Genomic DNA, 12,632 nt, shown 5'->3' on the forward strand with positions numbered 1-12,632 from the left:
CTCAAGATTACACTCATTAGCAAAGAAAAATGTCTTAGAGCCTTGATGACGAAATTAAAATGCCCGCCAAGCGAGGCGAAACGCTAAACATGTTTTGTGCCTCGTTCAAGGGCTTAAGCGTGCTTTAAGCGCATGCCGTTGACAACACCGATTTCATTCAATGTCTAAGAGAATTTATCATATCATGAGTATCCAACTGAAGGTCAACTTACCGCGACCTTCGTCTATTTTTTATACAAACTTAGGACCAACTACGAAAACCTCATCTAAACCTGAATTTATTGGAAAAAAGCATGTGGATATCCTTTTTATTGCCTTCTCTTGGACTGCCAAGTCAAAGGACATGCATTTCAATTCATTCTTGCTTAACCAAATTCAAAGGCTAATGCATGATGATACTAGAACAAGTTTATGACCTGTGACTAATAAATCAACAATGCCATTTGTCAGCAAAATTATACATCCTTGAGGTCAACATCTAAGTAGCAGGACAAAGAAAGAGAGGAATATCATTGCAGCTCATACACAGCTACCAAGATTCACAGACCACAAAAAGGGAACAAAAAGCAGATAACATGGCGCATTGACACTCGCTACACTAAACCTCATCTAGAAAACAAGGTTGTGGTATCTGCAACCGCTAAAAATTGGAACTACAACAAATAATTAATATCATTGATTTCTTACAGCTAAAGAGAGAACAAATGTGAAAGTTCCGAATTACCGGAAGGTACATTTGACAGTCAATCACCAATCGTCCATTTGCCAAGCCCTTGATAATTCATGTTGGCAGCTTTCAGACTAGCATGGACAGAAACATCTCGAGAGCATGCTCTGTGCAGACCAATCAAAAATTCCTCTGTGGCTATCTCAAAGAGAACATCTTGGTGTAACACAGAGAGCAGCTTGTCCCACATGATTCTTTTCTGTGCAAAATTCACTTTTGCAGCTCAAAATTTAGCTTGAGATAAAGTTCGAGGCAGACACCTTCCTGGAAACTAGTAGAAATTTTAAAAGCAAGAGGTCAGCCTTCTGGTGTAGCAATAGTCACATTATGTCTAGGGCATTCCAACTCATATTAAATAAATAAAATGAAAGTGATTAGAATTTGTGGAGGACACACTGTAATAATAGGTGGCCAAATTAGCTAAGCTAAAATGAACGGTAAACTTAGGTATGTACTTGTATTGCAACTAAAAATGAGATCAGGATCCCATCATTTGGCTACTAAATAATCTCTGATAAAAAAGGGTTCTGCTTTCACCTGGGGAGTCTATCAGTTTTTTTATGAGTTCAGTTCCAGACAGCATTTTATATGTGATGCTCAGAAGAATGTATTTTTCTCATCTTCTCAAGTATTTTAGAAGGAACAGGCTCACGTCACTAAAGTGCATTATGTAAAATACTTTTATAGCCCAGGAGGGGAAAAACTAGAACAGCTTGCTTAAAATTTTTTACCAGCCCTAACATATTATGCTAATTCAGCGATGATTTAGTATCATCCAAATGGGCTAGTCATCCCATTTGTTTGCAAGTTTAGTCAAGTATTAGACTTTCTTATAGCAACAACAACAACAACCCAGTATAATCCCACTAGTAGGGTCTGGGGAGTGTAGTTTGTACGCAGACATTACCCCTACCCTAGGGTAGAGAGGCTGTTTCCGATAGACCCTCGGCTCCCTCCCTCCAAGAACTCCCCACCTTGCTCTTGGGGTAACTCGAACTCACACCCTCTTGGTTGGAAGTGGAGGGTGCTCACCACTAGAGCAACCCACTCTTGTCTAATACTTTCTTATAGCAGTTTCATAATATTAAAGAGTGGACATGGAGTCAACAACCAGAGAGATACTGATTCACAGAACTATCAATCTACAATATGTACCAGTTGAAGGAGATGCAGATAAATGGATTGTCCATACCTTTCCACCTTGCCAACTAAACTCAAAAAGGAGCCTCAAGTGATTCATCCCAGACATCTGCACTTCCATTGGAGGCGTCCTCTGCATCTTCCTCCATTGAGAGTCTAATATATTCCCTGTGTGCAAAGCGATCCCACTCAGTCAAATTCGGGTTCTCGCGCTCCTGGAACAAAAAGAAAAATCATGTTAATACATTGGTAAGAATGATGAAGGAATGTAGAACAGCCACATTTACTTATTAATCAAACATTAACTTTTCAATTACCTGACGTATTAGGAATGGGTCGCGAGTTTCAAATGCCATGAACTTATTGAGGTTAAGGAGTATATTGAAAACACTGCCGGATAATTTATTGCCCTTCAAGTCATGTAACATAAAATAACTTTCATCCTGCAAGTAAGGAAAATTCAGTGTTATGTATCATTCTTGAAAATTTACCCAACAACAACAAAAAACCAGTAGAATCCCACAAGTGGGGTCTGGGGAGGGTAGTGTGTACGCAGACCTTACCCTTACCTATGAAGGTAGAGAGGCTGTTTTCGAAAAACCCTTCTTGAAAATTTACCCAGATGGTACAAATTAAAACAGGTGCAGATTATATATCGTGCATCAAGTCAAACAATACAGAGTTGAAGAATGGCATTAATTATTTCAATTGGAAAAGAAAACGACAACTTCTTTCCCAAATTAATCATGCATTTACGGAAGGAAACAGATCTGTTGTGTTTCTAATCTCCACAGGACCATTGACTAAGAAATTACTCAGCACATTGGTTAATTACTTCACCATCAAGAAGATAAAATCTGACTGTCAAACTCCCACCAGACAGCTTAAAAAGAAATACAGTTCACTAACTTTAACTTATGCATCACCTTCTTTCACAAAAAAGACCATTCAGAGAATGCAACTTACAAACTTCAAGTTAGGTGCCAAAAGAGGTCAACTAGAAGTTTTCTTTCATTAGAGAAGAAAAGCATTAATCTGATGAATATGTCACAGCATGTAAAGGACACAACATGATAAAGACATCACATGTGAAAAAACAAGATTACCTCTGGACTAATCATGTCAACCATCTGGCACAATATATCCTCAAAAAGCACTGGCTCTTGGCCCATGCATTCCATTCTATGCAACTGCTCCTCATAAAAAAATTGCATTTCATTCCTAGTCAGAACACCATTCCCATCCAAATCTATGCATTTGAACCTGCCCATAAAATAAATTGAGATATAGAAAAGAAAGGCAGTGTCATCTGTGAGTTTGTGCATGTCCCACAACAATACGATTGACTATTTTTCTGAAGGGGACTCGTCATTCTATAATGACATTGCTTTGCCTAAATTCTTAGCTGAAATGAACTGAATTCAAGCAACACTAATGCAAAACACAATCAACTAAATGGCCTTCCCTGACTGTCGCGATAATTCCTGATAGAAATACTCTTAACTTTCAACATACAACAAACCAGCAATTTGACTTCCAGTCCGTAATAATCCATATTATCTCGCCACCTATGATGAAACAAGACAGCACACCAATGCTTGCATACACAAATAAGTCTGTCTAATAAACCAAGAAAAGCTAAAGAGCCACTAACAAAGTTAGCAGAACAAAATAACTGCTGAAAACAAACAGGGCATAGAATCTAAGTGCAACAAATATATGATAGAACTAGAAGTAGGTAATTTGCAAGCAAAACCTTGTTCATACTCATGATATCCTGGTTAGCACAAGCATATTAGTCTTACGAACAATAATAATATCATATACTTCCAAGTACCAGCATATTTGGTGTTCCTAATGCTATTAATTATTGGAGAGCCAATTTAATTTCCTAAACAAAAGTGTTTTTTGAAAACATTCACCAACATCTACTCCCCCTTCTCTTTTCACTCAATAAATTAGGAAGCAGAATACAGAAGGAATCCACTAATCAACTGCAGTCATTAAATTGACATGGGTAGTTGAAATCAGTTCCTTCATCAAGAAAGAACATTAGTAACATAATCTCCGCTCAGAAGGAAAAAAAATCACAGTAATGATGTAAAGAGACTCGAATGCTCCATCTTCATCAAAAAAGATCCAAATGCTCCACTATAAAAGAATCAGGAGAAAAAGTTCAAATTTTCATGGAGCTTGAAAAAGAGTTTCATGTTAATTCTGAAAGTTACCAGTATTCAAGACCAGGCTCTGACGTTTTATCCTCCTCCGACAATATAAAGTAAACAAAGTCTTCATAACCCATCTTTCCTTCAACTTTACTTGTAAACTTCCTTGGAACCTGACAAAAACATTACAACATGCTAATCCTCTCTGTGCCGTTCCAATTTTATTGGATATCCCCAAGGGACGAAAGAAAATTAAAACATGAACTCCTTATAACGTGATAAACAAGCATTCCTAAAAGTACAACAACTTATTCATTAAAGCAGGCAAGGCAAATTGATAAGTGACAAACAGAGTACAAGGAAGACTCCAACCTGAGAAAATATTCTATCAACAATCCTGTATGTAAGGGCATGGTTGCCATATCGAATGAGGTTCTCTTTATCAATCAGAAAATCATGATCCGTATCGAGCTCCCAAAACTTGCAATATATCACGTAAAAGTGTTCGTAAGAGAAATACCTGCAGCAAAAATAAGATGCTCAATGACGTGGCAGATGTATTTGCTTGAATGGCAGAAGTAAAAAGAACTTGACCGACGTTACCAGGGAGTATAATGTCAAGCCAAAGTCAGTAGAACAAACTCTAAAAGGTAAAGAAAGTAGCAGAATGTTTGACTTAGTTTTCATGAGAAGCCAGAGTTTCAAAGTAATCTGCAAAAATTGTGATGTGCTTTGTAATGTTTATCTCCCAAAATGGATCTGCTAACCATGTGATGTATAATGCATTTTTTCTATCTTCTTTCTATGACTAGTCAAAGAAGTACAATTTCCTCGCACCACCATTCGCCACATAAACATGTGTCATTAAATCCCGTGACATAGACATTTGGATGTTTACAAGGCAAAGAAACAAGAACAGATCACATCAAGTGACATAGCAGAAGTGAATCTCTAAAGCTTCCCAAAAAGAAGAAATCAGTGAACTTTTATCATTTCTATATTAAGTCAATCCCGTTGCAATGATATTTACCTAAGGACCTTGTTAATATCTTCTTCTTCATCTGCATGTTGCATTGCAGCAATTAGGTCTGAACGCTTCAGCTCCCTGAGGGTAAGTTGACCATTACCCAATCTATTCACGTAGAAAAATATTCTGTATATTACAGTTTCAGCTGGCCAATGCAAGAAAATTAACTGTTAAGACAGAGTAAAATAGTTTGTAACCCCTCTATGTTACAAACAGGTATTTAAATACAATGTTCATTCCAACTGTTAAGATAGAAAAAAAGACTATCTACTCCATTCCTAATGGTCCCAAACCAAGCATGCTGACAGAGCCCCGCAAAAAGGGTGACGGGTAAAAAGGCTAGCTAATCTAGTTTGAATGGGACTCCTTTAGAGAGAGCAACTAAAGGAAATTTCAAGTCTTAGACGAGAAAGCTTTGCCGAGGAATTAGAGTTCTCGTGCTTGATGTACCAAAAGGCCAGAAATGGTACTTGAGGATGCGAGATGGCACAGCTAGAAACCGTTAGAAGGATGAGTAACACAGCATACTTAGTTCAACATATAGTTGCCTCAAAAATTACTGTCAAGTTCATCAGAGAAACTCACACCTCACGAATTAATCTAGCACTGAAACAAAAAAACTACAGCAAACTGGGGGACCTGTAGCACTTCTAGTTATTTGCTTTGGTTAAATGTAATGGTCCTCTCAAGATATTAGTTGATAGGGATGTCTAATAGAACAGCTCATGTAGGACAGTGGTAATATACATCCCACAAAACATCTGTCAAATTCAAGGGCACAAAGTTCCACATGCAAATTTTTAACGACGTAAGAAATATCAAATTAATTGAGGGCATCAGCAATTAATACAGTATAACATTGAGAAGGTACCATATCGCTCTTGAAATTCAGGCGTGCTCCGTAAGAACTCTAACCCGGGATGTGTTGCCAAAAGCTCTTGAAGAACAGGCTTGAAATCATCCTACAATCAAATTGGTTGAAGTTTCAATTGGAACAAGGAAAAAACAGATCTAGCAATCTACAAAACCTTTCTGTTGCAGAAAATTAATCTCCATGTAATCATGAATCAGACCAAATCTTTAGCTCTTTTGGATAGGATGAGTAAGAAACTATAAAGTAATTGTAACAAGTCAGTCAAACAAATAACAAACAAAGTAGAGAAAGCACCTGCGTCAGGTGTTTGAGATCTGGCTGCTTCAAGATTGTGTAAATCTGGGTTGCTATATCTTTTGTCAACATGTTTCCGTTGATCCAATAATCAACAAAGGCATCCCTACAGCCATGTTAAGCAAATAGCATCAGCAAACTACTTGAAAAAAGAGTTCCAGACATTGTCAGAAATGAATTAACACTAAATGCTCAGGTATACTCTGCATTACTAGTACCCTATATCTGCTGTCACTTCCGAGTTTCTCTTTTCAAGCGTTAGTAGTTACAAATAAACACGGGAGAAGGTTATAAGTTTACAAAGCAAAGAGTTACAGATACAGACCAAAAGGAGCTGTCTTAACTGGAACTATCGAAAACAACAGACAAACCTATTAAGTTAATACACTTTAAATGTTTGAGAAATAAAACTCCTATGAAATAATTCCTCCCTTACACAAAACTCCTCTGAAGGGAGCTTACTACAATAGTATTAAGTCACTCAAACTATCAAATATATAGAAGGATATATCTACTCAAGGAACTGTATTATATATCAAATAGAAGGACGTTACCGGAGGTCGAAAAGACATATTGAAGGATGAAAGGAAGAAAAGGATGCCCTTAATCCCAACATTTTCATCCACGTTCCAAAGGTGCAGATGACCTTCTAGGAATTACCCAAAAACAGTAAACGAATCATCTTGAGAATTAACAAGAAAGAATACCTTGTTATAATGCCCGTTCCATCAACATCAATCTTCCTAAAAAGAGCCCTTGAGAAGAACGACGGCAACTTGCATATTTCCTTAGTAATTGGTTTAAATTCTAACAACCCAAGGAAAAATAAGTTACATGGAACGTCAAACACAAGCATGAATAATAAATCGCATCATGTAGGCCGACGGCCCATATAACTAGCATAAATAATGATAAACTACTCTTTCTACATTTATACATGATCCAGCTTAGTCTTAAGCCTATACTTGGTTTCCAGTCCAACCACAGGCCCCCCACTCACAAATTGTAAACAATATTGAGAATATCAGCACTAAACTGACTCAGATATGCTGTTAATTAGTTCCAAAAACTAAAAATTTTAACGGGACAGTAAGTATAATGCAATAAAACCAACAAACTAGATTTTTCTACACTGAGCAATATTCTTTCAGGTGATAAATTTAAAGACAAATTGCTCAAGGCAAAGGATTCCGCGAAGGAAGATATTGAAAATAATCGCCCTCAATTAATATCAAACAATCAATTGTGCCTATATCCCAAACTAGTCAGAATCAAATGCATGAATCTTCTACGTAAGTTGTGCTAGATTTAGGCTTCTTTCATTGCAATACTAAATAATGTGTCTTTAAGGCGAATTGAGAGTTCTCTAAACTAAAGGTCACTTCTCTTCGTGACATCTACAGACAAACATTGGACCTAATATAAGTGTAACAACAATAGTAAAGCATTAGTCCCGGCTACTTTAATAGCCTATATGGATTGTTTGCTTCCATTACAGGTAGATAGAAAAAATCACCTAATATCATTGTCTCTACTGGATTGGAATTTGAACCATTTTCTCCCATGGACTTCCTTCCATTTTATTCTATTCTTAGTTGAGGCACGCTGAGTTCGCCTCCGTGGATCTTATCTTAGGTTTATCCCATCCCCTTTTAGCATATTTAACGATAATAATATCGCACATATGGACCAGTCTATTTGGAAGACTATATAAGACAACGATATCAGGCAGCGTACTCTCATTTTTTCCACTACAAAAAGTTTTACTAAAGAAGTTAACGATAGAAAAAGAGAATTTTTAGTAAAGAAACAGTACCACAAAAGTACTGGAAAGTACATAACTTTGTATACTTGATTCCTTTTATTTGTGTAAGGAGTCTAAACATTCTTCATACACCAAAACTACAAATTGTGAAGGATATCTTAACTTTACATAAGAGATACATTCATTTTCCTCACAACGCGTCTATGGTTTCTTTCTACATCGTCCAAACTACACAATGAGGAATAGTCTTCCAATATCACCTCTGTTTTTCTTTTCATAACCTCTACCCCTACCAGCTAACAAAGTCTATTTTGGATCACTGGACTCCATATAAATTCAAAAACATTGTAAAGTTTCCATGTATGTCTGCAGTGCAGAAGGAGATATTTAACTAATTGACTATGTTGTTCACAATGGTAGCATCTGCCACCTGCTGCAAAGATTACAATCTCTTCTCTAAAGAGTTTCTTGTATTAAGCAATCTTTGTGTAACTGCAGTTGCACCTTTCGTTGGATGTGATCGTTTCTAATATTATCAAATTTGGTATGACCAATTTTTTACAATAAGTTCTTGTATGATCATGATAGCATCTGGATTCTACAACAATCATCCTATGAGCCCTAACATTTTCCCATATAATATTGTGGTCTCAGTTCTCACAACCGTTTTATAAAACTTGTCTCACTTTGTTAGGTACTTTCCTATCACATATCACTCACATTACTCCTCTATTTTTTTATCAGGACACATTACTCCTCTATTTCAACAATTCCATATCAATTCTGTGTTACATCTTCAACTACCATGTCATTCCCCACTGAGCCTAGCCCGGTGTCTGTACTAGAAAACATTTTGGTGTCATCTCTTTTTGTTCGTTTTTTTTGTTGTGTGTGTGTGTGTGGGGGGGGGGGGGGGGGGGGGGGGGTGTTTGGATTTGGTAGAATAGTTTTCTGATAATTGTGAGCAGTGAGCGAATTTATTTTGTATTTTGATTGTTCTTTTTATATTTTTGAAAACAAAATGTGTCCTTGTTACAAGTAAAACAAACCAAAATATGTTTGGACAAGAAACCAAAAGTTATTGATCAAGAAAAGAAAACATTTTGTTCTAAAAACAAACAGACCATATCAGATTTCCCTGCATTAGGTATCACAATCCTGTCTAATCTCACTTCAAATCTTAAGAAGGTTGACCATATCAAATTCTGTAGGTTCTATGCATTTAATAAGAATTTATTTCATTAAAAACCATAATTACAGATCTTATAGCATTTGCTGGAGAGCCGACAAAAGAATGATAAGGGAATTTGGTAAAAGACCTCAAAAAACAAAAAGGCACATATTCTGGAAGATATTGAGATACCATAGAAACTCTCATATTAAACCTAAAAGGGTATACTCATATTTATACTCATCTCAAAGTCAATAAAAAAGCAAATCGCCCCACCCCCACCCCCACCCCAAAAAAAGGAACCTTACCATGCATTTGTAGTCCATCCATGTGACCATAGAAAAATTGGTTTATTCTAAACAAGCATCGTTCCTTCAATTCATTCGGAGGTGGACGGCCATTTTGAAAATAAAACTGCTATCATCATATGCATTTGATCAAAAGGGAGAAATCGTCACAATCTGCCTGTGCTCAAAAAGAAAAAAGAAAAGAAAAAGCATCACTCTGAATTAGTTTTGCAACACTTCCATACCTGTGGTATTTGCTCTTTAACAGGCTCGTTCACTAATTTCAGAGGAGAACCTAATATAGAGGGGCCTGCCCTATGTCTTGTTGTTCGCGGTGAACCAGATGAGCTTCTCGGTGAAAGTGGAGGGGTACTTCCAGCTGGAAACATAGACGGCAAAGAACTGCTTGAAGCAACATTTGTGCTAGAAGAAGTTCCAGTCAGATTCAAGGGACCACCAGCCTTAGCATTATCAAGCAAAGATTTCACCTGCATGTATAGTGAAAATAGATTACTTTCCATTTGCCAATCAACTGAGATCAACAACAATGTTTATCAGAAACAGAAAAAATGCATATTCATCGCTTCTGTTTGCAATAATGCAGGGCAGAGAGCTCTTCCAAAACGAAACATCATATGTTCCCAGAACTATAAAAAATCAACATGTAAGCTCAATAAACTATCAGGTCCGATGTTCCGTTCTTAAAACCTCAGACTCGTGTAATGCTGGCTCAGAACAATATCCTAGCAGAGTAACTTTTCAAAAATACATTGGATTCCCAGCTGAACATCCTCAAGCATAATATCACTGTTATTCATCACCAGTGGTATAAAACTTTCACGAAGAGTTTCCATTAAACCAAAGCACCAGCACATCTCCATCATCCTAGGAAAGCTTCTTAGAGACAGGTTCCATGAACACATGGAATTAATTTTCAGCGAATGCAACAAGTTGTTGCAGTCCTATATGCATACTGTCAAGTTCCGAGCATCGTTTGACTCTTTTTTGAGAGTGAGCAATGTTAGACTCTTGTTGGTAAAGAGAAAGAGCAAGCTCAAACAAAAGCAACACAATTGATCCCAGAGAGCCCAGGCATGTACTTTTTGTCAATAAAGAAAAAGTAGATAAAGGAACTCAGAGAAAGAACTCAAATTTGCAACAGACTATTGAAATCTTTCTTCTTCACTTCACACATCTTCATGGCACCTTCTAATCATTCCTCACCCTAGGGAACTTGATAATACATTATACTCAACATGATACTTCGCTCAACACAAAATAATTGACATTCTCATGAAACAAAACGTACTATAGTTGTTAAAATCACTTCTGAGATGTGTATAAGAATAAGATAAATCATATAGCAGTGTATTATGATGCAATAAGACGTAAACTTCCCAATTTACACTTAATAATAAACTTTTATAGCAACACAAATTTTATCGCACGCACGCAAATGTTGCGAAATGTTTGATACCGCAAGTTTAGAAAATCTTATAGCCACACAAATGTTAAGCCATGTTTAAGACCACAAGTTTGAAAAGTCTTTCTTCCTTACTTAAACTCCATACCAATTCAAACTATGCCGCATCAATTGAAATGGAGAAAGTACCATTTTTGACTGATTACCAACTAATGTTTATCAAAATATTTACCCGTAATTACCTAATAAATGACCTGAATGCGTGAATATTTTTTAACACCGAACTTAAACTCATTGCAATTTCAACATCTAGTTCTTAATACAGAAAAATACAGAAAATATTATCAAAATTTGGGCACTGTGGAACTACCTTAGAAGTCGTGATGGGGAGCGAAAGCCATTGATCAAAAAGCCTCCGAGCATACGGATTATCTTTGATAGCCAAAGGTGAAAATTCAGGAAGCTGCAATAATTCGGCATCGAGACTCGCTATATCAACAACTAAATCAACATCCATTGTGACTTTCTAACTAAGCAATGAAATCAATCCAAATCCAAATCCTTAGATCTTCTAGAACTTTCTTTATCATTCAAACAAACCCTAAAAATGAACCAAAACGAGCTCTTAAATAGCAGCTCTCACATCACCACAGTTTTGGATGAATATGAAGTATTGATTCTGATTTTTTGGAGAAAGTGAAAAATGATTTTCTGAATTGAGAATTTGTTTTAGATCGTTGTGGATTTTCTGAATCTGAGAGGATATTGTATGAGGAGAAATGGTTTGTAGGAATTGATTTGGATTTGCAGATCGGAGAAAGAGAATTTACAGAAGGTCGAAACCCTTGAAGCCAAGTAGTGTGTGTGTGTGTGTGTGTAAGAGTGTAATATAATGTGATGTCTCAACACTAAACTAATCTGGGATTTTCTTTAATTTGTTACTTCCTCCAATTCCACTTTTCTTTAATTTGTTACAGTTTGATTCAAAAAACTTAAAAGTTTCAAATATACCAAAACATTTGTTGGCCTTAAGTATGACGGTAGTAAACTTTTTTTCAAATATAAAAGTGTGTTAACTTATATGCTATTCTTTTTTGAACAGAATAAAAAATATTATAATTTAGAATTTGATTTCTTATAAAGTTGTTGTCAGCTTGTATCGCACTTGTATGTATAGGTAAATTTATCTACTAACACATAGGTATATAAGAAAAAATTCAAATATATTGTAATTGTGTTTAAATATGTTGATATCCAATAGTTATTATCTTTTTTATTATTGACCACTCGTAACTTTATTTTTAAATCATTTGAAGTTAGATTTGCATTGAAAAGGCGTTAAAGGAATAAAACACTCCCAAGCAAAGATTTTTCATTCCCAAACGTTGAACACGAAACTGCTAGGTGATGAGGGAGAGACCATTATCGACCCGAATGTCATTTCCTTATATTTCTCTTACCGTTATAAATATAATTGTATTTAAGGTAAATATTTATATTTTAGAGATATTTTAGAGTTTGTTATTGTAATTCATTCCAAAAATTAATAAGAATTGTCTCTCTACTTTTCTCTGCAATATTATTCTTCTTCTTTTATTGTTTCATTACACGTTATCAGCACGAGACTCTAACCAATTGAGTAGAGGCTTTGGGATACGTGCGTGGTGCTCAACTTATACATAATATTGAGCATAATGATTGTCAATTGTTCCATGAACTTCCCTCACGAATAAATTTTGAGTTTAAGGTAAGTAATTTA

General features: G+C 36.0%; 1 protein-coding gene across 6 annotated transcripts; it reads right to left on the bottom strand.

Annotated features, from left to right (window-relative positions):
• Positions 1-408: 408 nt before the first annotated feature.
• On the bottom strand, positions 409-11,810 carry LOC107790195 (serine/threonine protein phosphatase 2A regulatory subunit B''beta). 6 transcript variants are annotated; one of them, XR_012697948.1, is made up of 13 exons: positions 11,244-11,810; positions 9,696-9,938; positions 9,472-9,577; positions 6,935-7,034; positions 6,228-6,333; positions 5,931-6,021; positions 5,063-5,204; positions 4,405-4,552; positions 4,096-4,205; positions 2,974-3,435; positions 2,185-2,310; positions 1,920-2,082; positions 409-998 (listed from the first exon to the last, which is right to left on the bottom strand). XR_012697948.1 is itself a non-coding variant. In XM_075227806.1 (13 exons), exons 1-12 carry the CDS (start codon positions 11,388-11,390, stop codon positions 1,942-1,944), a joined length of 1,617 nt encoding a protein of 538 aa, XP_075083907.1. In that variant the 5' UTR covers positions 11,391-11,777; the 3' UTR covers positions 409-998; positions 1,920-1,941. The 6 variants fall into 6 exon arrangements, 4 of the variants coding, with proteins under 4 accessions (XP_075083907.1, XP_075083906.1, XP_075083905.1 ...); XR_012697947.1 differs by having other exon boundaries at positions 9,472-9,580; positions 11,244-11,777; XM_075227806.1 differs by having other exon boundaries at positions 2,974-3,130; positions 11,244-11,777.
• Between the last annotated feature and the right edge of the window lie 822 nt (positions 11,811-12,632).

The sequence above is a fragment of the Nicotiana tabacum genome, chromosome 13 (assembly GCF_000715075.1).
Source record: "Nicotiana tabacum cultivar K326 chromosome 13, ASM71507v2, whole genome shotgun sequence".
Taxonomy (NCBI): domain Eukaryota; kingdom Viridiplantae; phylum Streptophyta; class Magnoliopsida; order Solanales; family Solanaceae; genus Nicotiana; species Nicotiana tabacum.